This window comes from Oncorhynchus nerka, linkage group LG20, assembly GCF_034236695.1.
Source record: "Oncorhynchus nerka isolate Pitt River linkage group LG20, Oner_Uvic_2.0, whole genome shotgun sequence".
Taxonomy (NCBI): Eukaryota; Metazoa; Chordata; class Actinopteri; order Salmoniformes; family Salmonidae; genus Oncorhynchus; species Oncorhynchus nerka.
In genome coordinates this window covers 32,582,677-32,607,981 of record NC_088415.1, presented here as the reverse complement: position 1 = coordinate 32,607,981, position 25,305 = coordinate 32,582,677, and the positions used below count along the sequence as shown (strand labels likewise).

Here is a 25,305-nt window from a genome sequence, read left to right as displayed (position 1 = left end):
TGGAAGCCAAAGGAATGGGAAAGTGGGAAAGGTGCATGTGTGAGAGAGGAAGAGGAAGAGAGAAGGGGATGGGGAGCGATAAAGAAAGAGGGAGGGAGAGGTGAGACAGAAGTTCAGCGTAACCCCAGAGAAAAGTAAGAAATCATCTCGAAGGGATTTCCTTCTGAGAGGGAAAGCTTCTCCCCTCTAACTCCCTCTCTCTCTTTCTGTCTCTCCCTCGCTCTTACATGCTTGCATGAGTTGCTTGTGTCATGCTGCCCCCTCTCAAACTGTGGGCAGACAAACATAACACCAGAAGAGAGAAAGCAGACAGGGAGATTTATTAGCAGCAGCAGAAGAACACTCGGGAGCTCCAAGATAAACAATTTTTTTTAAAGATATATATATTTTCTTCACATTTTCCTGTTTCTATAAGTATTGTCCTCCTCGGTAAGCAATGAGAGACAATGTGGATATATTGGAGAATACTGTGGTCAGTTTGTCACCTTGTGAGACCTATCTGTCTAAGGATTATCCTCTTGACTGGACTCTGTACATCCCTGCTTAACTGGATAACCAACACACTGTAGGAGACATGGTACTGTAACTGCTGCTCAACATGGCTTCATTTGACTGTATTTCATTCAATTTCATATGTGTGTCATTTTTTGTATTTTCTTTTTTGATAGGATTTTCATCATATTGGAAATCATTTAAAAAATATATATTTTTAAATGTACATCCTTCAAATGTCTAAATTGGCCCCATAATCTCTGTCATTACAAATACACATGTAGAGCTAACCCACATAGCTAGCGACACAGCAAAATGCTTTGACTCAAGGTGAGGGTTTCAGGTTACTGTGCATTTGCAATTTCCCAGTGATTTCCCAAAACACTCACAGAATCTGTTGCCCTGCGTCTCCTCTTAGAGTCCAGCACATAGAATTGCACAAAGGATCCCTTCGGGAAAAAATGACTGAATTAATGTTTTACTGTTTCAAGTGCTACTCGGGCTCTGGAGAGGGGATGGCTATATGTTTATTATCTTTATAGCTCAGGATGAGAGTACATTGGAGAGGTAGACTTAGGAACTGAAGTGACCATCATACCGGTATGTTTCCATTGAACCACAACCTGAAAACAAGACTTCTTACTTTAGCATTAAAAAGTATGTACTGTCTTGCCTGGTTACCTCAGTAAGTTCTTAAACATGGAGGCCACTCATGGAACACCATACAATTCAGGCTCTCTATGTACTTGTTATCTCTGTGATCATGCGAGGGAGTGAAAACTGCCAGTTTGAATAAAACTATGTTCAGCTGTGACATAATTACAGGTAGGAGGATGAGTAAAGATGATGAAACTGATCCCCTACTTCTAATTAAATGTTTTTAAGCTCACTACTAATGCCAGACTACTGGTCGGCCACCAACTTCAAGCCATTCTGCTAGACAAGGCATCATAATTAGTATTTGCATGCAATACATACCCCATTTGCAGAGCTTGTGAAACAACTAAATATAACCTCTGATTCTCAGTGGCTCAGTGATGGTTGACAGTAGATCCACACAGATTAGGCCTGTGTTTATTTTCTCTCACTGTAATTTGGTATGTTCTCATGGAGGGCGTTAGCACGTTCTGATCTGAGGTGGTGAATCAAGATGTTGAGACATTCTCTCAGAATAGATCTACTGGTATGTAATTGAATGCCTGTCTGTAAATTCTGCTGTGTAATGCAGGATATTTGCCCTCAGCTTTTTGTGGGCGCCCGGTCCATTTACTTCAGGGAACATGTATCATGACTTTGTTCAGGTGTTATCAAGGAGAGGTTATCTTTCAATTCTGCCCTCTGTTTAATTACACTGGGTATACCAAACATTAGGAATTACCTTCCTAATATTGAGTTGCACCCCAACCTCATTTTATCGTCAGAACAGCCTCAGCATGGACTCTACAATGTGTCAAAAGCGTTCCACAGAGATGCTTGCCCATGTTGACGCCAATGCTTCCCACAGTTTTGTCAAGTTGGCAGGATGTCCTTTGGGTGGTGGACCATTCTTGATACACACGGGAAACTGTTGAGCGGGGAAAAAGCAGCAGTGTTGCAGTTCTTGATACAAACCGGTGTGCCTGGCACCGACTACCATACCCTGTTCACAGGAACTTAACTATTTTGTCTTGCCCATTCACCCTCTGAATGGTACACATACACAATCCATGTGTCAATTGTCTCAAGGCTTAAAATCCTCCTTTAACCCGTCTCCTCCCCTTCATCTACACTGATTGAAGTGGATTTAACACGTGACATCAATAAGGATGTATAGCTTTCACCTGTGTTCACCTGGAAAGTCAATGTCATGGAAAGAGCAGGTGTTCTTAATGTTTTGTATACTCACTGTATATAGCTTGCTTATCAGTTTAGTTCCATGATTATTGACACAAGCACAGTTTGTAAAGAGCCAATGTCAAAAAAGACATTTATGGCCATTTACCTGAATTAGCATGTCAATGTGCAGCAGTCAGTCTGCTACACTCAGGGCAACCATTTATGGACATTTACTTGAATTAGCATGTCAATGTGCAGCAGTCAGTCTGCTACACTCAGGGCAACCATTTATGGACATTTACCTGAATTAGCATGTCAATGTGCAGCAGTCAGTCTGCTACACTCAGGGCAACCATTTATGGAACCCAAAGGGGACTAAACCTAGACAGATCCTGATTGAGGATCTGTAGTGATCCGTCAGTAAGACCCTTCTATTAACTGGCCTGTAAATGAAAACAATGTTACAGTGACATTGATTTATTTAGATCACAGATATGAATCTCATTTCTGCAACACCGCACCAGTACATTTACAGTAAGCAGTCTAAATCTGGGCACAAAGCCCAACAACCACAGCTGATTGAGGACACAAAGGAGGGAACTGGCTGGGTTTATCTTCAGTTGGCTGTGTTAGTTTGCATTGTTTGCCATCTCTGTAAGACTAAATGCTCACTCACAGGGACTGTATAATGACCAACACTGTGCTTTTCTTAATCGATTCACATAGTTTATTGATGGAGTTGCCTTCTAAATAGCACTACACTCTTAGAAAAAAGGGTTCCAAAAGGGTTATTCAGATGTCCTCGTAGGATAACCCCTCCCACTGGGCACAGATGTCATTTCAACATCTATTTCACATTGGTTAAATGTCATTTTATTGAAATGACGTGGAAACAACATTGATTCAACCATTGTGTGCTCAGTGATTTTTTGGTTCCAGGTCGAACCCTTTTTGGTTCCAGGTACAACTCTTTTGGGTTCCATGTAGAACCTTCTGTGGAAAGGGATTTACATGGAACCCAAAAGGGTTCTTCAAATGGTTGTCCTATGGGGACAGCCAAAGAACCGTTTTAGGTTCCAGATAGCACCCTTTTTTCTAAGAGTACTGCGGCTTGATGTTAATCTCATCCTTTGGATGCATGGTAGGGACTTAGCTTCTGAACTGAACAGACTCATAACATCTTGGTTGGTTACTGACAGGCAGCTCATCCCAACTAAACAATACACACTTTGTCCTAATCTCCATTTTGGGGCATTCCTAAAAAGTCAGTATGTGTTTGTTGTTCAGTGGATGCCAGATGAAGATATCATTAAGGCTAACCAACGCTGTCACACAGAACTAACATACCTAATAAAATGTTCAATAGAAACATGTGAAAAATGTACCAGATGTAGGATACCAAAAATTCACAGGATTGGATGCTACAACAACCCTCTATTGGTCCAGCTGCAAATGGATGTCCAGTTTGCCATTCCTTTTAGGTATTTGTGATCTCTTAGATTCTTACTGTAATAGGCTAGTTTGGTAAACTGTGCCTGCCTGTCCTGGGGGACCACTGAGAATGATGTGTGTTGTTTGGACAGTCATCCTGGGGGTGGCTTACAGGACAGTGTTATCTCCTGATGGCCAACAGAAAGCTGTCCCTCAGACCTCACAAAGATAGTCTGGTCTAGGATAGTCTAAACATCACGCAATTTGTTGAACGTTAAAAAATAAAAACTGACGTAAACATAGGAAATTGAGCTTTTGCCTATCTGAAGTTAAATTGCTCAGATGCTCTGCCAAATAACGTTATCCATGGTCGTATTACAGAGACATTTTGTATACAAGATAATTCATACTGAAATACTTTAGGATACTTAAAAGGCGTCTTGGCCACTGGCTTAGAAGAGTTGTTTAGGTTGGCTGTTTAGTGAAGAGAAATGTTCAACTCTGAAATATAAGAATGTACTCTGCCTCCACTGGGATATCCTAATGCAATAAACTGCATCTGAAACGAGCCATTTATTTTAGAGATGGGATGTGTATTTATTTAGTGCCCAGTGTTAGACCTACCTCAGCAGAATGTCAGCACTCAGCAGTAGACCGTTAGGCAGGCTTGCTGTTTACACCCTCAGGGTGCTCTCTTGTTGCTCAGACATAACAGTAACCATGAGTCATGGCCGTGCTAGCCCTGCTAATGCTACTTTCCCACATTGCAGACCCTCGGCTGCTCTTCTCTGTTTTTCATTTCAAACGACCAATAAATTACCTGTCATGCTTTCCTTAGGGCTTGTTATCATGCCTTGATAAGTAACCTGCCCTGCAGTGCTGTTTTAAGTGTGGAGATCAACTCATTCAACCATAGTATGACATAACACAAGGGCTTTATTCAGAGGCCGTAAAGGTGCTGGAAAAATGTATTTAGGTCAGGTCAGCCCCAGACCTAGTTTTCTATTGACCCAACATCAGGCCCTGCATCTCACAGTTGAAGTCGGAAGTTTACATGCCCCTGAGCCAATTACATTTAAACTCAGTTTTTCACATTTCCTGACATTTAATCCTAGTAAAATTCCCTGTCTTAGGTCAGGTAGGATCAATCAATCAATCAAATGTATTTATAAAGCCCTTCATACATCAGCTGATGTCACAAAGTGCTGTACAGAAACCCAGCCTGAAACCCCAAATAGCATCACCACTTTATTTTAAAAATGCGAAATGTCAGAATAATAGTAGAAGGAATGATTTATTTCAGCTTTTATTTATTTCATCACATTCCCAGTGGGTCAGATGTTTACACACACTCAATTCGTATTTGGTAGCATTGCCTTTAAATTGTTTAACTTGGGTCAAACGTTTCGGGTAGCCTTCCACAATAAGTTGGGGGAATTCTGTCCCATTCTTCCTGACTGGTTTGTAGGCCTCCTTGCTCGCACACGCATTTTCAGTTCTGTCCAAACATTTTCTATGGGAATGAGGTCAGGGCTTTGTGATGGCCACTCCAATATCTTGACTTTGTTGTCCTTAAGCCATTTTGCCACAACTTTAAAGGTATGCTTGGAACAAAACACATCTTTCATAGAAACTCCCTTGACCATGTAGCAGGTGTTTCTATCTTCTTCAGCGGCAACAGAGCTTTTCCAAGACAATGATCCAACCTTCATAAGATGAAAATACCAAGTGTTTCCCAGCTAAAGTACATCATCTATTGTAAATCATCATGAGCCCACCACTGTTGGTGTGTGTCTGAGGCTCTGAGCTGTGGCCCAGTCATGCGAGAAGTGTAATGATCGTTGTCTTTGGAGAGATCAAGAGGGAGTGTCCATGTTATATGCGGAACTGGTCCTTAGAATCCTAAAGCCTTTCCAGAGACTTGGGAGAGGCTTTTAGAGGAGGTCTAGTATCTTGTGTCAGACTTAGGGTTGCAAAGCTAATGGTACTTTACCAAAAGTTACTGGAAAATCTACAGTAATTTCGGTACTTAACAGAAAATCTATTGCAATCTATCGCAACTTTGGTCATTTATACTTGAATAACTTTTTTTTTAAGTACTAATATATACAGTCGTATTAATTTTTTGTCCATTTTGTCCATGAGTTTCTAGTAGAAAGACCATATGGTTCTCTTCCAACTATTGACTTTTTTCAAAACTGCCACCAGTTTGATGCCAAAACATTGACAACAAATACATGCTGACATATTAAAATAAATAAAGGTGTGTAAAAAAAAAATATATATAAAGAGTATTTAATGCTAAAAACCTCATGTTAAACACCAACGGTATTCACTAAGTTGATATTTAGGATAATATTTTACAGCTTTGTCAATTACATTTTTTAAATCATCATAATTAGTTATTTCATATATTTTACATGTGATAAGGCCACACAGAGGCCCAAAGATAATTACAGACACCTGTAAAAAAGGGTCACTAAATGTTTTGTGATTGATTACATAAAATCCTAGAAAGATACCAAAATTCTGGTAGTTTACAGGTAAACTTCGAAAGTTTCCAGTAATATGTCCTGCCTTTGCAACCCTAGTCAGACTGTTACATAAAAGTGTACAAATCGAGCAGTCAGAGTGCAGATTGGGTTACTGGGTGCAGAGGTTAGTGAAAGGGTAGGTTTTTCTCCTGACCACCATAGACTAGCAGGTGTTCTAACTGAGAGCTGGACGGGAAGCAGTCTAATTAGCCAGATGAGGTCTGAGGGGATCGTTCTGGTCACATCCTGATACGCCCAGACCCTCTCTCCACCTCCACACCACAGCTGGGATACATTGAGTTATGTGGTGTGGTCTGTGGAATGATCACAGTGGTATTTCTCTATTCAAAACAAACTGAACAGAGATGCAAGCAGGCAACATATGTAGCCTATTGTTGATCAAATCGCTTCATCATTACATTTAACATATTTATTGAAATGCCTACTCTTTGTTGGAATATAATTGAACAATCAAGACGGTGGTGTCTAGTAACATTTGCCAGTCATTATATCCCTGCAATTATATTGAAACCAGACTATGTAACTTGGCAAGGCATTGTAACCTCATTGCACCAGAAACCACATAACAATGTTTTCTCCTACAGAGGCTGTCTATTGAGATGAGAAACACGCACATGTACATTTACCTCCCACAGCCGACACATGGCCTTCACAAAGCTAAATTAAGCAGGGCCTAAAATGGGTGATGGGGCCACTCTGATGAGATCAGAGAGAATGTGAAACCATAAACCAGGCCTCTTCTCTAGCAGAGACCCCCAGTCTGTTTATGGATAATTGGTATCTGCCTGTATGATTCTTATGCTGCTCAATGTCTCCCGTGATACTGTAGCCACCTGTAGCCACCCTGACATCCACAGCAACTTTGCCCTCTTGTTGTCAACATCTGTCTCTGGTGAACGTTTATTGGATTGTGCTGTATGAAGAACAAAAGAACAAAAAAAAGAACAAAAAAAGAGAAAAAAAGTGGGGTGTGACATCTTATTGGAAAAATACTGAATAATGCCAGGATCAGAGGATAGCAGACAATGGTGACTGTGTATTTTATGACCTTAAGGGATGCAGTGCTGCTTTTAGATGTTCAAATCAGCGATATATGACACCGTAGTCATCAGAAAGTATTCACACCCCTTGACTTTTTCCATATTTTGTTGTGTTACAGCCTGAATTTAAAATGTGTCACTGACCTACACACAACACCCCATAATGTCAAAGTGGAATTATGTTTTTACACATTTTTACAAATTTATAAAAAATGAAAACCTGAAATGTGTTGAGTCTATAAGTATTCAAACTATTTGTTATGGCAAGCCTAAATAAGTTCACAAGTAAAAATGTGCTTAACAAGTCACATAATACATTGCATGGACTCGCTCTGCGTGCAATAATAGTGTTTAACAGGATTTTTGAATGACTACCTGATTTCTGTAACCCACACATACAATTATCTAAAGGCCCCTCAGTTGAGTAGAGAATTCCAAACACAGATTCAACCACAAAGACTAGGGAGGTTTTCCAACGCCTAGCAAAGAAGGGCACCTATGGGTGCACCCAGTTACATCAAATATACAGGCGTCCTTCCTAACTCAGTTGCCAGAGAGGAAGGAAACCACTCAGGGATTTCACCATGAGGCCAATAGTTACTTCAAAACAGTTAAAACAGAGTTTAATGGCTGTGATATGAGAAAACTGAGGATAGATCAACAACATTGTAGTTACTCCACAATATTAACCTAATTGACATAGTGAAAAGAAGAAAGCCTATACAGAATTTAATATTCCAAAACATGCATCCTGTTTGCAACAAGGCACTAAAGGAATACTGAAGAAAATGTGGCAAAGCAATTCAATTTTTGTCCATAATATAAAGTGCTATGTTTGGGGCAAATCCAATACAACACATTACTGTGTACCACTCTCCATATTTTCAAGCATAGTGGTGACTGCATCATGTTATGGGTATGCTTGTAATCATTAAGAAATGGTGAGTTTTTCAGGATAAAAAAGAAACCGAATGGAGCTAAGTACAGGCAGAATCCTAGAGGAAAACCTGGTTCAGTCTGCTTTCCACAAGACACTGGCAGATTAATTCTCATTTCGGCATGACAATAACCTAAAAACACAATGCCAAATTGACACTGGACTTGCTTACCAAGAAGACAGTGAATGTTCCTGAGTGGCCGAGTTATAGTTTTAACTGAAATCTACTAGAAAATCTATGACAAGACCTAAAAATGGTCTACAATTCATTTGACAGAGCTTGAAGATTTTTGAAAAGAATAATGGGCAAATGTTTCACAATCCAGGTGTGGAAGGAGACTCGCAGCTTTAATCGCTGCCAAAGGTGCGTCTACAAAGTATTGACCCAAGGATGTGAATACTAAATGAGACATTGCAAAATTGTATGAAAACAGGTTTCCACTTTGTCATTATGGTGTATTGTGTATAGATGGGTTAGAGATTTTTTTTTATTTAATCCATTTTGAATTCAGGCTGTAACACATCAAAATGTGCATAAGTCAAGGGCTATGAATACTTTCTGAAGGTACTGTATGTGGGAGAGAAAAAAAACTCCTGCCTGTATCTAATCTTTATCTTTAGCTTTTCTTGGTCATTTTCTTTGTTGTTGTTGAATATTTACATTTTTGTTTGTGCTGACCTTTGTTTGTGCTGACCTTTGTTTGTGCTGACCTTTGTTTGTGCTGACCTTTGTTTGTGCTGACCTTTGTTTGTGCTGACCTTTGTTTGTGCTGACCTTTGTTTGTGCTGACCTTTGTTTGTGTTGATCTTTGTTTGTGCTGTCTCTTATGTTAATAGAACCCTGAGTCTCTGGACGGGTCCATCCAGAACACTCTCTCAGCCCTCTTTCCCCCATTCGAGGCCACAGCCCCCACTGTCCTGAGCCAGCTCTTCCAGGTAATAGAGGAACGTTTCCGTGGAGATGCCCTCCAGTGTCTACTGGACTTCCTCATCCCGGCCAAACACATCCTTGAGAGTGTTCAGCAGGCTGCCTGTGTGAGTCAACAACCTCAGAGCTATACTCATCAACACAGATGCACAGCTATACAAAAAAATACATAGTGCAACAGTTTACCATACACACCTACAGGCTCAAATAACGACCACCTATGCAAATCAAAGTTAGGTCAATTACAAAGTTTGCAACTGCCTTCAACTCCTCTCTGTCTTGTACTGCTAATTGTAAAGACAAATGAAATGGTAAAGAAATGTCTGTCATTTTCTCCTGTCAGGCCCAGTACTCTGATGTGGTGTTCTGCTGTGAGGGCTGGCCTCTGTGTCTGCATGAGAAAGTGGTGATCCAGCTGGCCCCGATCAACCCCCTATTTCTGTGCCCAGGGGACTTCTACTTGCAGGTTGCTCCCTTCTCTGAGCAGGCCGCCCGCATCGTGGTCCGGAGCCTGCTGGAGGACGGACAGGGTCAAGTGGTGGAGGTGGAGGAGACACCCATCCCTGAGACCTCCTACCCCTGCATCTTCTCTGAGGACTGGCTAGGGGAGCTCAACCAAGGCCGCCACGGTACTCCACTTAGCCACTGTGTCCTCTCCACAGACCAGGGCATGGTGAAGGTGCCATGGGCGCAGGTGACTCTCCCTGAGTTTGTGGATAAACCCAGAACTATGGCCTCATCATCTCTTTCTCCAGCTGCTGTTCAACAGGAGGTAGTGGCAGGGCCCGGGCCCTCATTGGTCCTGCCTCACCCTGCACCTGTGTACTCTGTGGAGACTAGGATCTCTCCTGCTAAACATGGCATTGCGGTGTCGCTGCGTCTGGTGGACAGTAATTGCTCCCGGCTGGTTAAGGTGGATCAGGATGGGCCTATGGCTAAGCCCATAGGCTGGGTGTCTCCCAACACATGGGACAGCCGCAGCAACAACACCTCTGAGGTTGAGGGGGAATACGTGGACTTGGTGGAGTTCACTAACAAGAAAGAAGCATTGCTCCTCAGTGGGGCTCACAGTTACAAATATCCCAGAGCGCTCATGTCTAGGCCTGTTCCACTTAACAGGCCTGGTGTCCCTCTGGCTCCAGCCCTGCCCCTGTCCTTGGCCCAAGCCCTGGCCCCCAACCAGCACCCCAGGGAACACTTACACTGCGGCCGGACCATCCAGTCCTCCGAGGAGCCCCCCTGCACCCCTTGCATGAGGAGGAGAATGGGCCAGGTGTCCAAAGCACAGGAGCTCAGGTGCCGGTACAGGGAGTCTTACCATTCAGCACTGCAGAACCCTGTTACCTTTGAGAGAGACAATACACTGAATACACTGGCGGTTCTGGAGGAGGCTAGTCCATGTGAGGGGAGGCTGGGACTAGAGGGGAAAGAACTATGTCCTGGTGTCTCCCAGCAGTGCTGCCATCCAGACCCAGGACATCATGACCAGATTCCCCCTGTTAGCACTGTTACCTGTAGGGAGTCTGGAGAAAGTAACACTATATCCAGTAGAATTTTACAAGGCCTGAGTGACACTATAGAGAACGATGGGAGATGTCCCTCTTCTCTGTCGACCACTGTTGTGGACACATCAGAGAAGTGTGAAGTAGTGATACAAGGAAGAAAAATTAGGAAGGATATTGTCTCGTCTGCAGAGAAGATTCCCAGCTTACATGTAGTGCAATGTAAAAACACCACAGCTTTTGGACTGGTTTCCCCAAAGATGAACAGGCGGAGACTGCCCAAAGGTAAGAGATCTACAGCATGAAATATGTTTCTTATTCTGTAATATATAAAGGTGATTTTTTTTAAACATTAAAAAATGAATGGCGCCGGAGGAGAAGGCTGCCGTTTTACAGGTTCTTAAGTGCTATTGTGTGTGTTTTTTCGCGTTATTTGTAACTTATTTTGTACATAATGTTTCTGCTACCGTATCTTATGACTGAAAAGAGCTTCTGGAAATCAGGACAGCGATTACTCACCTCGTACTGGATGAAAATGTTTTCTTTATAACACTTATTTTTCTTAAAACTGCATTGTTGGTTAAGGGCTTGTAAGTAGGCATTTCACTGTAAAGTCTACACCTGTTGTATTCGGCACATGTGACAAATAAACTTGGATTTGATTTATTACATCCCTATGTACCATTCTTCCTCTCTAAAGATGTCTCCCAGGCTCACCAACCCTCCATGCCTGTTAGAAACGGACAACAGACCCCTCCACCGGCCCCTCTCCCTGAGACAACCCAGCAGCCTCCGGGTCACTATGCTGTTTCCAGGTCTAAGGTCCAGGCACCAGACTCAGAGGAACCCAGCACTCACCCCCTCCAGATGGGAATAGCATGTCTTACTGGTATGGAAACCCCCTTACATGGTTTGCCTTAGAGACAGAGGTGGATGACATCTCCGTTCAGTGAAAGATCCTCATGTTCCCCTCTCCCATATTTAGGTGGCAGAGACAGGACAGGTCGGTTGGTGGTTGAGGTGTACGGAGACCATGAAGGATGGAGATGTCCTTCAGTGTCTAGTCTGGAACTCTGCAAACTGCTGCTCTACCTCCACTCTGTAATCAGGTACAGTATATATGCATTGTGCATTGTGGTTCAGGCTACAGAGGTTTTTAACTTCAATGGGTTTTACCTGTTTAAAATATAAAATAAAAACGTATTCATTGTTTTCATCTTCATATTTTCTAGGAGAGAACTAAGAGAACTTGGACTGACACTAGTTATTGATGCTCGGCAGAATCCACCTCCATCACAGTTCAATAAGGCCTTGCTGATGCTTCAGGTAAGAAAGACTTGACATCTTCCTGGTCACATTGGGATCTGCACTACACAAAATCACATCAAGAGGATAGCAACTTGCTAAATATTATACTCAACTAAACTTTTCCCTCTGTTTATTATTTTCTTCACTCCCCTGACTTGTGCTCAGCTTTACCTGCAGGTCACAGGAGGTTGGTGGCACCTTAATTGGGGAGGACAGGCTCATGGTAATGGCTGGAGCGGAATGGGTGGAATGGTATCAAATACATCAAACACATGGTTTGATCCCATTCCATTCCCTCTGTTCCACCCATTATTATGAGCCATCCTCCCTTTAGCAGCCTCCACTGCTACAGGTATAAGCTAATGCATTTACGGATAACTATTTATTGCTGTGAGGTCTCATATTTTGAGAATGTTACAGGAGCAAATTCCCCATGCAGTACACAGTGTCCTTATCCTGGTGGAGAAAGAGAGCAGCCATCGCCCAGAGAAATGTCCTGGACAACAGGTCAGATCTGAACCAAGTGTTTCCTCTAATGATTTCCATCAGGCTTATCATTTCATGAACAGTTACTGTAATTTATTCTGGGAGAATTTCTGTCTGATGTCACTGACTGTCACTGACAGATTGATGTAGTGACATCACTGAAGGCGTTGCACAAGCTGGTGGAGGGGAGCCAGTTGACCTACGGCCTAGAGGGCACCCTGCCCTACAGCCACCAGGACTGGCTGCAGCTCCATCAGGTAGGCCCCTAGAGGGCACCCTGCCCTACAGCCACCAGGACTGGCTGCAGCTCCATCAGGTAGGCCCCTAGAGGACACCCTAACCTACAGCCACCAGGACCTGCTGCAGCTCCATCAGGTAGACCCCTAGAGGGCACCCTGTCCCACAGCCACCAGGACTGACTGCAGCTCCATCAGGTAGGCCCCTGGAGGACACCCTGCCCTACAGCCACCAGGACTGGTTGCAGCTCCATCAGGTAGGCCCCTAGAGGACACCCTGCCCTACAGCCACCAGGACTGGCTGCAGCTCCATCAGGTAGGCCCCTAGAGGACACCCTGCCCTACAGCCACCAGGACCTGCTGCAGCTCCATCAGGTAGACCCTAGAGGGCACCCTGCCCTACAGCCACCAGGACCTGCTGCAGCTCCATCAGGTAGACCCTAGAGGGCACCCTGCCCTACAGCCACCAGGACTGGCTGCAGCTCCATCAGGTAGGCCCCTACAGCCACCAGGACACTCCATCAGGTGACCTACAGCCACCAGGACTGGCTGCAGCTCCATCAGGTAGGCCCCTAGAGGACACCCTGACCTACAGCCACCAGGACTGGCTGCAGCTCCATCAGGTAGGCCCCTAGAGGGCACCCTGCCCTACAGCCACCAGGACTGGCTGCAGCTCCATCAGGTAGGCCCCTAGAGGGCACCCTGCCCTACAGCCACCAGGACTGGCTGCAGCTCCATCAGGTAGGCCCCTAGAGGACACCCTAACCTACAGCCACCAGGACCTGCTGCAGCTCCATCAGGTAGACCCCTAGAGGGCACCCTGTCCCACAGCCACCAGGACTGACTGCAGCTCCATCAGGTAGGCCCCTGGAGGACACCCTGCCCTACAGCCACCAGGACTGGCTGCAGCTCCATCAGGTAGGCCCCTAGAGGACACCCTGCCCTACAGCCACCAGGACTGGCTGCAGCTCCATCAGGTAGGCCCCTAGAGGACACCCTGCCCTACAGCCACCAGGACCTGCTGCAGCTCCATCAGGTAGACCCTAGAGGGCACCCTGCCCTACAGCCACCAGGACCTGCTGCAGCTCCATCAGGTAGACCCTAGAGGGCACCCTGCCCTACAGCCACCAGGACTGGCTGCAGCTCCATCAGGTAGGCCCCTAGAGGACACCCTGACCTACAGCCACCAGGACTGGCTGCAGCTCCATCAGGTAGGCCCCTAGAGGGCACCCTGCCCTACAGCCACCAGGACTGGCTGCAGCTCCATCAGGTAGGCCCCTAGAGGGCACCCTGCCCTACAGCCACCAGGACTGGCTGCAGCTCCATCAGGTAGGCCCCTAGAGGACACCCTGACCTACAGCCACCAGGACTGGCTGCAGCTCCATCAGGTAGACCCTAGAGGGCACCCTGCCCTACAGCCACCAGGACCTGCTGCAGCTCCATCAGGTAGACCCTAGAGGGCACCCTGCCCTACAGCCACCAGGACCTGCTGCAGCTCCATCAGGTAGACCCTAGAGGGCACCCTGCCCTACAGCCACCAGGACCTGCTGCAGCTCCATCAGGTAGACCCTGAGGGCACCCTGCCCTACAGCCACCAGGACTGGCTGCAGCTCCATCAGGTAGGCCCCTAGAGGACACCCTGACCTACAGCCACCAGGACTGGCTGCAGCTCCATCAGGTAGGCCCCTAGAGGACACCCTGACCTACAGCCACCAGGACTGGCTGCAGCTCCATCAGGTAGGCCCCTAGAGGGCACCCTGCCCTACAGCCACCAGGACTGGCTGCAGCTCCATCAGGTAGGCCCCTAGAGGGCACCCTGCCCTACAGCCACCAGGACTGGCTGCAGCTCCATCAGGTAGGCCCCTAGAGGACACCCTGACCTACAGCCACCAGGACTGGCTGCAGCTCCATCAGGTAGACCCTAGAGGGCACCCTGCCCTACAGCCACCAGGACTGGCTGCAGCTCCATCAGGTAGGCCCCTAGAGGACACCCTGACCTACAGCCACCAGGACCTGCTGCAGCTCCATCAGGTAGACCCTAGAGGGCACCCTGCCCTACAGCCACCAGGACTGGCTGCAGCTCCATCAGGTAGGCCCCTAGAGGACACCCTGACCTACAGCCACCAGGACCTGCTGCAGCTCCATCAGGTAGACCCTAGAGGGCACCCTGCCCTACAGCCACCAGGACTGGCTGCAGCTCCATCAGGTAGGCCCCTAGAGGACACCCTGACCTACAGCCACCAGGACCTGCTGCAGCTCCATCAGGTAGACCCTAGAGGGCACCCTGCCCTACAGCCACCAGGACTGACTGCAGCTCCATCAGGTAGGCCCCTAGAGGACACCCTGACCTACAGCCACCAGGACCTGCTGCAGCTCCATCAGGTAGACCCTAGAGGGCACCCTGCCCTACAGCCACCAGGACTGACTGCAGCTCCATCAGGTAGGCCCCTAGAGGACACCCTGACCTACAGCCACCAGGACCTGCTGCAGCTCCATCAGGTAGACCCTAGAGGGCACCCTGCCTTACAGCCACCAGGACTGACTGCAGCTCCATCAGGTAGACCCCTAGAGGGCACCCTGTCCCACAGCCACCAGGACTGACTGCAGCTCCATCAGGTAGGCCCCTAGAGGACACCCTGTCCTACAGCCACCAGGACTGACTGCAGCTCCATCAGGTAGACCCCTAGAGGACACCATGTCCTACAGCCACCAGGACTGGCTGCAGCTCCATCAGTTAGACCCCTAGAGGACACCCTGTCCTACAGCCACCAGGACTGGCTGCAGCTCCATCAGTTAGACCCCTAGAGGACACCCTGCCCTACAGCCACCAGGACTGGCTGCAGCTCCATCAGTTAGACCCCTAGAGGACACCCTGCCCTACAGCCACCAGGACTGACTGCAGCTCCATCAGGTAGACCCCTAGAGGACACCCTGTCCTACAGCCACCAGGACTGGCTGCAGCTCCATCAGTTAGACCCCTAGAGGGCACCCTGCCCTACAGCCACCAGGACCTGCTGCAGCTCCATCAGGTGGGACAGTTAGAGCAATAGACAGACACTAGAGAACTCTTGTTTGTTGTTTTGCTTTGATGTCTGATGAACAGTACATTTGTCTTTCAGAAACTTCATCCCTTCATGTCAGATCTCCAGGAGGCTTCAGGTTTGCTACTGAAGGCCATCAGAAAACTAGAGGGAGGTCGTAAGATTGACAAAGTGCAGGTAATGAATTTAACCTTGACTTTGACGACACTGTATTACTGAAAACATGTTGGTTTATCCTGAAACCCTTCTCTCCATGTGTGGCAGGATGTACAGAGGTGTATTCTAGAACAGAGAACGCTGATGAAGGATGTTCTGGAGGACAGCCGGTTGGTCGCTCTGCAAAGGGAGGGCGGAGCCATGCTGGCCAGGCTGAGAAGGGAGAGTGACCTCAGATACTCTCACTGTGAGGATTACAGGTATACGTTTTATTTTTATTTAACCTTTATTTAACTGGGCAAGTCAGTTAAGAACTAATTCGTATTTACAATGACGGCCTACCCCGGCCAAACGCGGACGACGCTGGGCCAATTGTGTTCCACCCTATGGGACTCCCAATCACGGCCGGATGTGATACAGCCTGGATTCGAACCAGGGACTGTAGTGACACCTCTTGCACTGAGATGCAGTGTCTTAGACCGCTGCGCCACTCGGGAGACCACTACCTGTCACTGTTTAGTATGGCTGGGCCAATTGAGAGGCTCCTTCACAAAATGATTGTCAATGTATTATTCCCTTGACCTCTGACCTCTCTGTACAGTGATGCTGTAGACTCTGTGACCTATATGTACAACCATGTAGAGGAGCAAGCCCACATGCTGGTGCAAAGATCCAACATGTCCCTGGAGCACCTTGAATACCTACTCCAACTCAGAGAAATGGAGGGCCACTTCTCTAAGGTACATTCAGAGTCATATACAGTACATACTGGTTCATCCAGGGGCTGTTCTTGTAAGAACGATTGCATGAGGATAACTCACTGACTATATGACTACGCCATGTTTTGGGGTATAACATTTTTAGAATCCTCCTCCTCATGTAGATCAGGGAATGGTTTGATGCCGAAGGGGAACGGCGGTTGCTGGAGGCAGAATCGGTGGAGGACTCCAGAGAAAAGGTTGCACATACTCTCCAGAGTTTCAGAGCATTCCTGTCTGAAGCCAATGTAAGTCCGGCTTTCTCCATTCATTCTCTCTCCACCACACCACGGCAAGGTGTTGACACTGTTTCACACTTGTTTCATTAGAATCTTCTTAGACAAGGGGGAATGGAAGTGCCCATGAAAGTTATTTTTTGGTTTAATTTGTCTGTTACTATCTTTTAGGAGCAGAAGCACCAGGCTTTGGTCCTGGTGACAGAGGCAGAGAAGATTCAGGGCCCATCTTCATACCCTGAGACTGAGGTGTTCAGGACCATGGTGTGCACTTTCAAGTCTGGCCTGGCTGACTCCCTCTCACGGGCAGAGAGGTGCTCCAGTGAGCTGGAGACTATGGTCTCTGTTTGCAGCTTCTGTGAACAGGTTGGTGGGATGGATTTTTCCACAATTGCTGTTTACATCTCATTTATAGCATATCATATTGATGTTGACATGCTGTAGGTATATAGGAAAAAGTAATGAAGCTTAAATGACTATCGCCTCTCAATGCCTCTTTCAGGTTTTTGAATAGGTATTCTGCCTCTTTCTTCCAGGCTACTGAACTGGCCAAAGACTGCAGACAATACCTGGGCCAGGAGCAGGTTGGCAGACACCCAGAGACGGATGATATCTCTACACTCCAGATGTACCAGGAGAGCTTTGTCCAGTTCTCCCCAGATCACTTCCAGGAGGTGAAGGGCCAGGCGTGTGCTCTGAGGGGCTCCAGGGGCATGCGGGTGTGGAATGTAGCCTGGCTCAAGTGTCAGGAGGTCAGGCAGCAACTGGAGGAGAGACTACAGGATGTGGAGAGGGCCTTGCGGAACACAGGCTCCTGGTATGAACAACATAGACATGGTGAGGATCAGGCCACAGCTCAGACAGTGACTCATCATGATAGAGCTCTGTTACTGCCCAGACCTGGTCCACCACACTGGTACAATCCCCCAACAGGCTCTATGGTGGAAAGGTATCATGGGATCTTGGAGAGCAGGAACAACTCTGTGACCTGCTGTAATATCAACTTCAAGCCTCAGAATAACAGACCTTGTAAAGGGTCAAAGGCCACCACCGTGCTGGCCTCTCCCCGTATCAAATCCATTAGGAGAGCGGAGAGGGAGCCCAGCAGGAGAGAGGCCTGTCGAGGGAGGAGAAGAGAGGCCGCCACCCTTGCAGACTCACAGACGGTGGGCTGTGAGTGGTTCCCGTGGAAACGCGGGGGCCTGGGCCGGTCCATGAGTGAGGACTCGTGTACAACCGCCATGTCCAGTCAGTCTGAGGCTCGGGTCCAAACACCGTCCTGCTCCCACGGGCAACCCTCCTGCCGGATCCTGCAGGCTGCTCAGAAGTTTCAGATCTCACGGCATGGTAGCTTCTGCTCAGCAGAGTCCTGTAGTGGCCAAGAGGGAGCAGAGAAGGCCTCTTCAAGGAATACTAGCTCATCAGTGAGAAGGTGTGAGGGAACAACATCTCTGGCAAGTCCAGAGGAGAACGCTGGCAGTGTTATGTGAGTTACTAATTGAGCAAGACCTTCACCTTAGAACGACTCAATATATTTGTATCCTTTTTTGCTTTTTCTGTCTCTAAGCTTGCACTGACGTGGCACAGGTACATTACAGACATGTATTATTTTTTCAGAGGACTGAACATGAGAGCTTGTGTTTGACTGTGTTGTTGGTGTAACTTTATATCTCTGTAGGAAGCTGCAGAGGATCATGGAGGAGCTGCTGTTAACAGAAAGGGAGTATGTGCGTTCCCTGGGCTACATCCTGATGCATTACCTCCCCCTACTGGAGAGGACTGACGTGCCCCAGGACCTGCGGGGCAAACGTGGAGTGATATTTGGAAATCTGGAGAAGCTGTATGACTTCCACAGCCATTTCTTCCTCAGGGAGCTGGAGGCCTGTCAGACAGAACCCTTAGGAGTGGCTCGTTGCTTTCTGAGACACGTGAGTTACAGTTCACCTGCTCGTGTCTCTTAATTCACATTTTCTACATGTTAAGCTTGAGTTCTATAACTCTGTTGATTTGTTGAATTTGCTACTGAAGTTGATACCTTGAATATTCCTGTTGTGACTGTCAACTCTCCCCCCTATATGCAGAGAGAAAGTTTAGGCCTTTATGCTCTCTACAGTAAGAACAAGCCTCAGTCAGATGCCTTAATCCTTCACCATCGCCATGACATCTTCAAGGTGAGGCACTCCCATCAATGCTCAATGTCAAAGATCAATGGTCAATTCCCATCAATGCTCTCTCCATCCCTCCGGTGACCAATTCTCTGTGCCATCTCCTCCCACTCCAGAGGAAACAGCAGGAGCTGGGGGACCAAATGGACCTGTCCTCCTACCTGCTGAGGCCCATCCAGAGGATCAGTAAGTACAGCCTGCTGCTGCAGGACATGCTGGGGGTATGTGGGCCTCAGAGAGACAGGGACAGGGAAGAGCTCCAGGCTGCAGCCGATGTGATCCGCTTCCAGATGCGCCATGGCAACGACCTCCTTACCATGGACGCCATCCAGGACTGTGACGTAAGTTTACCAACCAAATCATCACAACCTCCAAAATAATGTGTAACTTATGAACAGCTGTCTAAATGTGAGGGAAATGTGGGCTATAAAGGGAAAATGATCGCCTATTAGTGTGTAAACAGTATCAAGGATTTTCAGGAAAAACATGGATGTCTTTCTCTCCACTCCTTCCCCTCCAGGTGAATCTGAAGGAGCAGGGCCAACTGATTCGCCAGGATGAGTTCATCGTGTTCTTCAGAAAGAAGAAGTGCTTCCGCCATATCTTCCTCTTCCAGGATCTCATTCTCTTCAGCAAGACCAAGAAGACAGATGTGGGCAATGATGTGTACATCTACAAACAGTCTTTCAAAGTGTGTATACAATATAAAGACATTTTTTACATGAACAACCGTAAAGGACCCCATTTTCAGAATAAATATTTTGTGTTGTTTTCATTGTTCAACAAAAATAATGCAATCTTACCGGCCTTTATGTTTGCGAAACAAAGACCAAATCATCCAGCCCTTATGTTGAAATTGCTAACAGAAAGCCATGTTTATTTAGTCTTTCTTTCTTTAGTCTTTCTTTCACTTCTGTTTCTGTCTAGACGTCTGATATCGGGATGACACATAACTCTGGAGAGAGTGGTCTGTGTTTTGAGATCTGGATCCGTAGGAGGAAGTCCCAGGACACGTACACTCTGAAGGCTGACAGGGCAGAGGTGAAGAGGTCTTGGACCAGAGACCTGGAGCAGATTCTCTGGGAACAAGCTGCCTACAGCAGAGGTTAATCCTCCATTCTGTATATGCCCTGTCAATCGCTATACATGGGTTTTTATCAACTGTCTACTTCAAATGTGATTTTTAAGTCATAGACTTTATTTGTTTGTTCCTCAAGCCGACCTCTGTGTCTGTAATTATTGATATATTTTCCTTGGGGGGTGCAGTTGCGAACAAATACATCTTATTGATGTTTTGGTCAAATGTTTTAGAGTGTGTTTGGTGTGTTGTAGACCTGCGGATGCAGGAGAGGGTGTTCAATGGGATGGGGAGGAAACCTTTCATGGACATCCAGCCTAGTGAGGCAGCAATCTGTGACAGGGCTGTCAACTGTGTCCTGCTAGGAAGAGGTACTGTATAAAGTCCACAGCCAAGTCCCATACACATGAACTAACAACACAAATGCATACTGTACTCACTGACTGAATTATGTCTTTCCTTTGTCAGCCCCGGTGCCGTCTTGTCTACAAACAGATATTGAATATCTCCGGCCCAACTCCATTGGTTCAGGCAGTAGTGCCTCTACCTCCTGCAGCCACTCATCTTCCTCCTCTGGGCGAGGTTCTTTACCTCCGGTTGGTTACCCTGGCAACCCGACACAAGGTGGGGAGGCCAGTCATATTGTTCATTCTTTCCCGGCGACTGTGACTGAAGAGGACCTCAGTAATCATCATAATCACCAGAAACAAAACCTTCATCTCAGTGAGTTTTCTTGTTCTTGGATGGTATATGATGACTACAGACTAAAACTAACAGACATACAGTACTTTACTCTTGATACAGTGGCTTGCGAAAGTATTCACCCACCTTGGAATTTTTCCTATTTTGTTGCCTTATAACCTGGAATTAAGGTTTGTATTATTTGATTTACACAACATGTCTACCACTTTGAAGATGCAAAATATTTTTTCTTGTAGCTCAAGAAATAAGACAAAAAAATTGAAAACTTGAGAGTGCATAACTATTCACCCCCCCAAAGTAAATTATAGTTGCAAGTCTCTTGGGGTATGTCTCTATAAGCTTGGCACATCTAGCCACTGGGATTTTTGCCCATTCTTCAAGGCAACACTACTCCAGCTCCTTCAAGTTGGATGGGTTATGCTGGTGTACAGCAATCCTTAAGTCATACCACAGATTCTCAATTGGATTGAGGTCTGTGCTTTGACTAGGCCATTCCAACACATTTAAATGTTTCCCCTTAAACCACTCGAGTGCTGCATTAGCAGTATGCTTAGGGTCATTCTGCTGCTGGAAGGTGAACCTCTGTACCATTCTCAAATCTCTGGAAGACTGAAACAGGTTTCCCTCAAGAATTTCCCTGTATTTAGCGAAATCCATCATTCCTTCAATTCTGACCACTTTCCAAGTCCCTGCCGATGAAAAACATCCCCACAGCATGATGCTGCTACCACTATGCTTCACTGTGGGGATGGTTCTCGGGATGGTTCTCGGGATGATGAGAAGTGTTGGGTTTGCGCCAGACATAGCGTTTTCCTTGATGGCCAAAAAGCTCAATTTTAGTCTCATCAGACCAGAGTACCTTCTTCCATATGTTTGGGGAGTCTCCCACATGCCTTTTAGCGAACACCAAACGTGTTTGCTTATTTTCTTTTTTAAGCAATGACTTTATCTCCTGGACACTCTTCCGTAAAGCCCAGCTCTGTAGAGTATACGGCTAAAAGTGGTCCTATGTACAGATACTCCAATCTCCGCTGTGGAGCTTTGCAGCTCTTTCAGGGCTACCTTTGGTCTCTTTGTTGCCTCTCTGATTAATGCCCTCCTTGCCTGGTCTGTGAGTTTTGGTGGGCGGCCCTCTCTTGGCAGGTTTGTTGTGGTGCCATATTCTTTCCATTTTTTTATAATGGATTTAATGGTGCTCCGTGGGATGTTCAAAGTATCAGATTTTTTTTTATAAGCCAACCCTGATCTGTACTTCTCCACAACTTTGTCCCTGGCCTGTTTGGAAAGCTCCTTGATCTTCATGGTGCCACTTGCTTGGTGGTGCCCCTTACTTGGTGGTGTTGCAGACACTGGGCTTTTTAGAACAGGTGTATATATACTGAGACCCTCATACCCTCATGTGACAGATCATGTGACACTTAGATTGGACACAGGTGGACTTTATTTAACAAATGATGTGACTTCTGAAGGTAATTGGTTGCACCAGATCTTATTTAGGGGCTTCATAGCAAAGTGGGTGAATACATGTGCACTCACCAGTTTTCCGTTTTTATTTATTTATTTATTTTTTAAAACATGTTTTAAATTTTATTTCACTTCATCAATTTGAACTATTTTGTGTATGTCCATTACATGAAATCCAAATATATTTAAATTACAGGTTGTAATACAACAAAATAGGAAAAACACCAAGGGGATGAATACTTTTGCAAGGCACTGTATGTGCAAGCATGTGTCTAAACCTGAGTGATGCCATATCTACATACCTTTCTGTTGATATTCTAGTGGGCTGCACAGATTCGTCAGGTGAGAGTACCAGTGTGTTCATAAGCTCGAAACGCAGCTGCCTCTTTGCTATTGGTGGAGAGATGGAGGACTCGTCATCTGTCACGTCCCAGAGTTCCCAGTCCCATGTCAGCCAGAGAACAACAGCACCCAGCCTCAGCTCACCTGCTACCATCAGGAAGAAGCCCTCCATCTCTCCCAAACCACCAGTGCTGGCTGCTCCTCAGAGCCTGCAAAAGGTGTGGTGAAATGATGTGATCAAGCCAGTAATTGGATCTAATTGTAAACCTTCATAAAAATTACACTGCAAATTTTCAAATGTATGAATTTAGTTACATTTTGTATATTCCATCTCTATGAAGATCAAAGAAAACCGACGGCCAGTACTTTCTTCACAGGGCAAAGAAGTGGTTGCTATAGGAAAATCAACGGAAGTTTAACCTGTGGATTCAACGGGTGAGTTGAAACCAAATACAGTACTTTTCATTGCCATGTACGGGGCATAGATGTGCAATGTAGTCATTTAACTCATTATGGGATTGATTTTCTTCCTGATGGTTTCATGCAGTCAGATTGATGGTGCAGCCTGCTGTGACCGTCCTGTAGATCTATGAGGAGTGATGATGGAGTGCAGTCAAGCTGACCATCCTGGCACGAAGAAGGTTTGAATTAAAACCGCTTGTGATAACAGATACGGTAACTAAGACCTCTAGTTGACAAGCACTGGAGAGAAAGCCACTTTTGTTTTTAAAGAGCTACTGTATCTGGAATATTCTAGCTGAAATATCATGAAAAATGAACACCTGATGAACTGTGGTTAGCTTAAAGGGTATCCATTCATCTGATAATACTACTTGAACAACCACTTCTTTATCAGCTACTGCTTTAACTGAATGGCTGTGCGTTTGACATCATTGGCTCATAGAACTGACTTCCTTTTTCTTGTAATATGTTTGAAATCTCAGCTATGAATTTCAATGTTGCAAATTTCTTTGGAACTGACACATCTTTCCCATGTGATGTTTACTCTCTTGATTACCACATTTTTACAGATTTTTGACACGGTTTATAATAACAATGTAGATATTGTCAAACAACTGGCGAAAGAAACAACAGTCTTGTCCCCATCAGTATTCTCTGCAGGTTCAGGGCAACTTGTCAGTGGCATGCTTAGACATGATTTGCTGCCCAGACAGGTAAATAGATTTGGGATCAATTATCCAGGGTCAACATAAGACCACTGACAGGTGGGAAGAGAAGCAGCAATATACATAGGCCGGGATTCAATCCAGTCGCAGATTTGGACAATGCACCATTTAAGGTCATTTCGGATAGAGCCAACATATGCAGCGTTTACCGTGAATGTGGTCTCTGTGAACACGGGAATATTGCTTTTAAAACGTGCATTGCGGAGAAATTGCGATCAGATTGAACCCCGTCCTTAATCTAATTTTTCCATTTGGACAGAAAGCTCTGTGAATATAATCTCTGGAAGGTCGAACACCACTAACGATAAGGGTCTGTCTGGCATCATCAGAAGCCACCAATTTCTGACTGACTATTATCCGGTTCAGTCAACATTTTATTTTACAATACTGTCATTATAAAATATGTACATTATTGACTTCTTTCTTTTCTTTTATTAGAAAAATGAATGAGCAACTTTGCTTCCTTTGTAATGTCAATATGGTGTGACATTCTATGAATCCACTGTTACCAATGTTAGTTTTGTTCATTGTCCACATTTCCCTTTTTCTTTTTTTGAATCTTTTTTTTTGTTATGTTTTTTATATCCTGCTCAATGCAATGATTCTCACTACAAAGATATTTATTGTAGGATCAATGCCATTTTTTGTAGACAATTGAGGACTTTTGCCTGTATTTCTCCAGCAGCTAGTTTGAACTGCAGCCCACCCTTATGTTGTGCAATTAGAAGAAATGGGAACAACTTCCTTCACTGGAAAATGAAACTTGCCACCTCAAAAGGTCATAGGTCATGACTAAACCTTGACCGAGCATAGTCCTTTTGGTCAGCACATAGCTATCGGTTAAACTGTCTGTATCAGATAATTAACAACACTGTTGTGTAGGCAAGTGGTTCCCAACTCCGGTCCTCCAGTACCTCCAACAGCAGACATATTTATTGTAGTCCCGGACAAGCACACCTGATTTAGCTTGTCAACTAATCATCAGGCCCTCAATGAGTTGAATCAGTTACTGTATGTTTGTCCGGGGCTACAACACAAATGTGTGCTTTTGTTGGTATTCCAGGACCAGAGTTGGGAACCAGTGGTGTAGGCTACCCTGCTGAACTGAACGCTCCTCTACCAGCTCCCCTCCACTGTCCTGAAAAGTCAAACATGGGTTCACTGCAATGTCAGTGCACAGAACATGAGTATAAAAATGAGGCATTGAGATATTATTTTTTAAATGTGGGTTGTCATTTAATTATAACCTCTGTCTATGATATTAATATATGTTACAAAGAACAATAATGACATAAAAGGTTTATGTAAAAATGTGTTTGTTGTTATTTTATCTGAAGATTAGTAGAACACTGTTGTAAAGTATTTATAGACCTCCATGCAAGTGTCAGGTCTGTGTGAGTCATTGTTACATATAGCAAGCTATACCATAGACTGAATTTACAAACC

At 45.6% G+C, this 25,305-nt stretch overlaps 1 protein-coding gene across 2 annotated transcripts; it reads left to right on the top strand.

Moving 5' to 3' along the window:
- The first annotated feature begins 299 nt into the window (after positions 1-299).
- Positions 300-25,170, top strand: LOC115102294 (uncharacterized protein KIAA1755-like). 2 transcript variants are annotated; one of them, XM_029622096.2, is made up of 24 exons: positions 300-577; positions 9,108-9,305; positions 9,542-10,985; positions 11,401-11,589; positions 11,686-11,809; positions 11,933-12,026; positions 12,429-12,515; positions 12,635-12,751; positions 15,850-15,948; positions 16,036-16,187; positions 16,529-16,667; positions 16,811-16,933; positions 17,093-17,287; positions 17,458-18,407; positions 18,600-18,849; positions 19,003-19,092; positions 19,203-19,427; positions 19,607-19,777; positions 20,014-20,191; positions 20,419-20,535; positions 20,633-20,887; positions 22,652-22,890; positions 23,050-23,107; positions 23,220-25,170. In XM_029622096.2, the coding sequence occupies exons 1-23, from the start codon at positions 575-577 to the stop codon at positions 23,089-23,091; spliced, it is 5,481 nt and encodes a 1,826-aa protein (XP_029477956.2). In that variant the 5' UTR covers positions 300-574; the 3' UTR covers positions 23,092-23,107; positions 23,220-25,170. The 2 variants fall into 2 exon arrangements, with proteins under 2 accessions (XP_029477956.2, XP_029477955.2); XM_029622095.2 differs by having other exon boundaries at positions 23,014-23,107.
- The last annotated feature ends 135 nt before the right edge of the window (positions 25,171-25,305 follow it).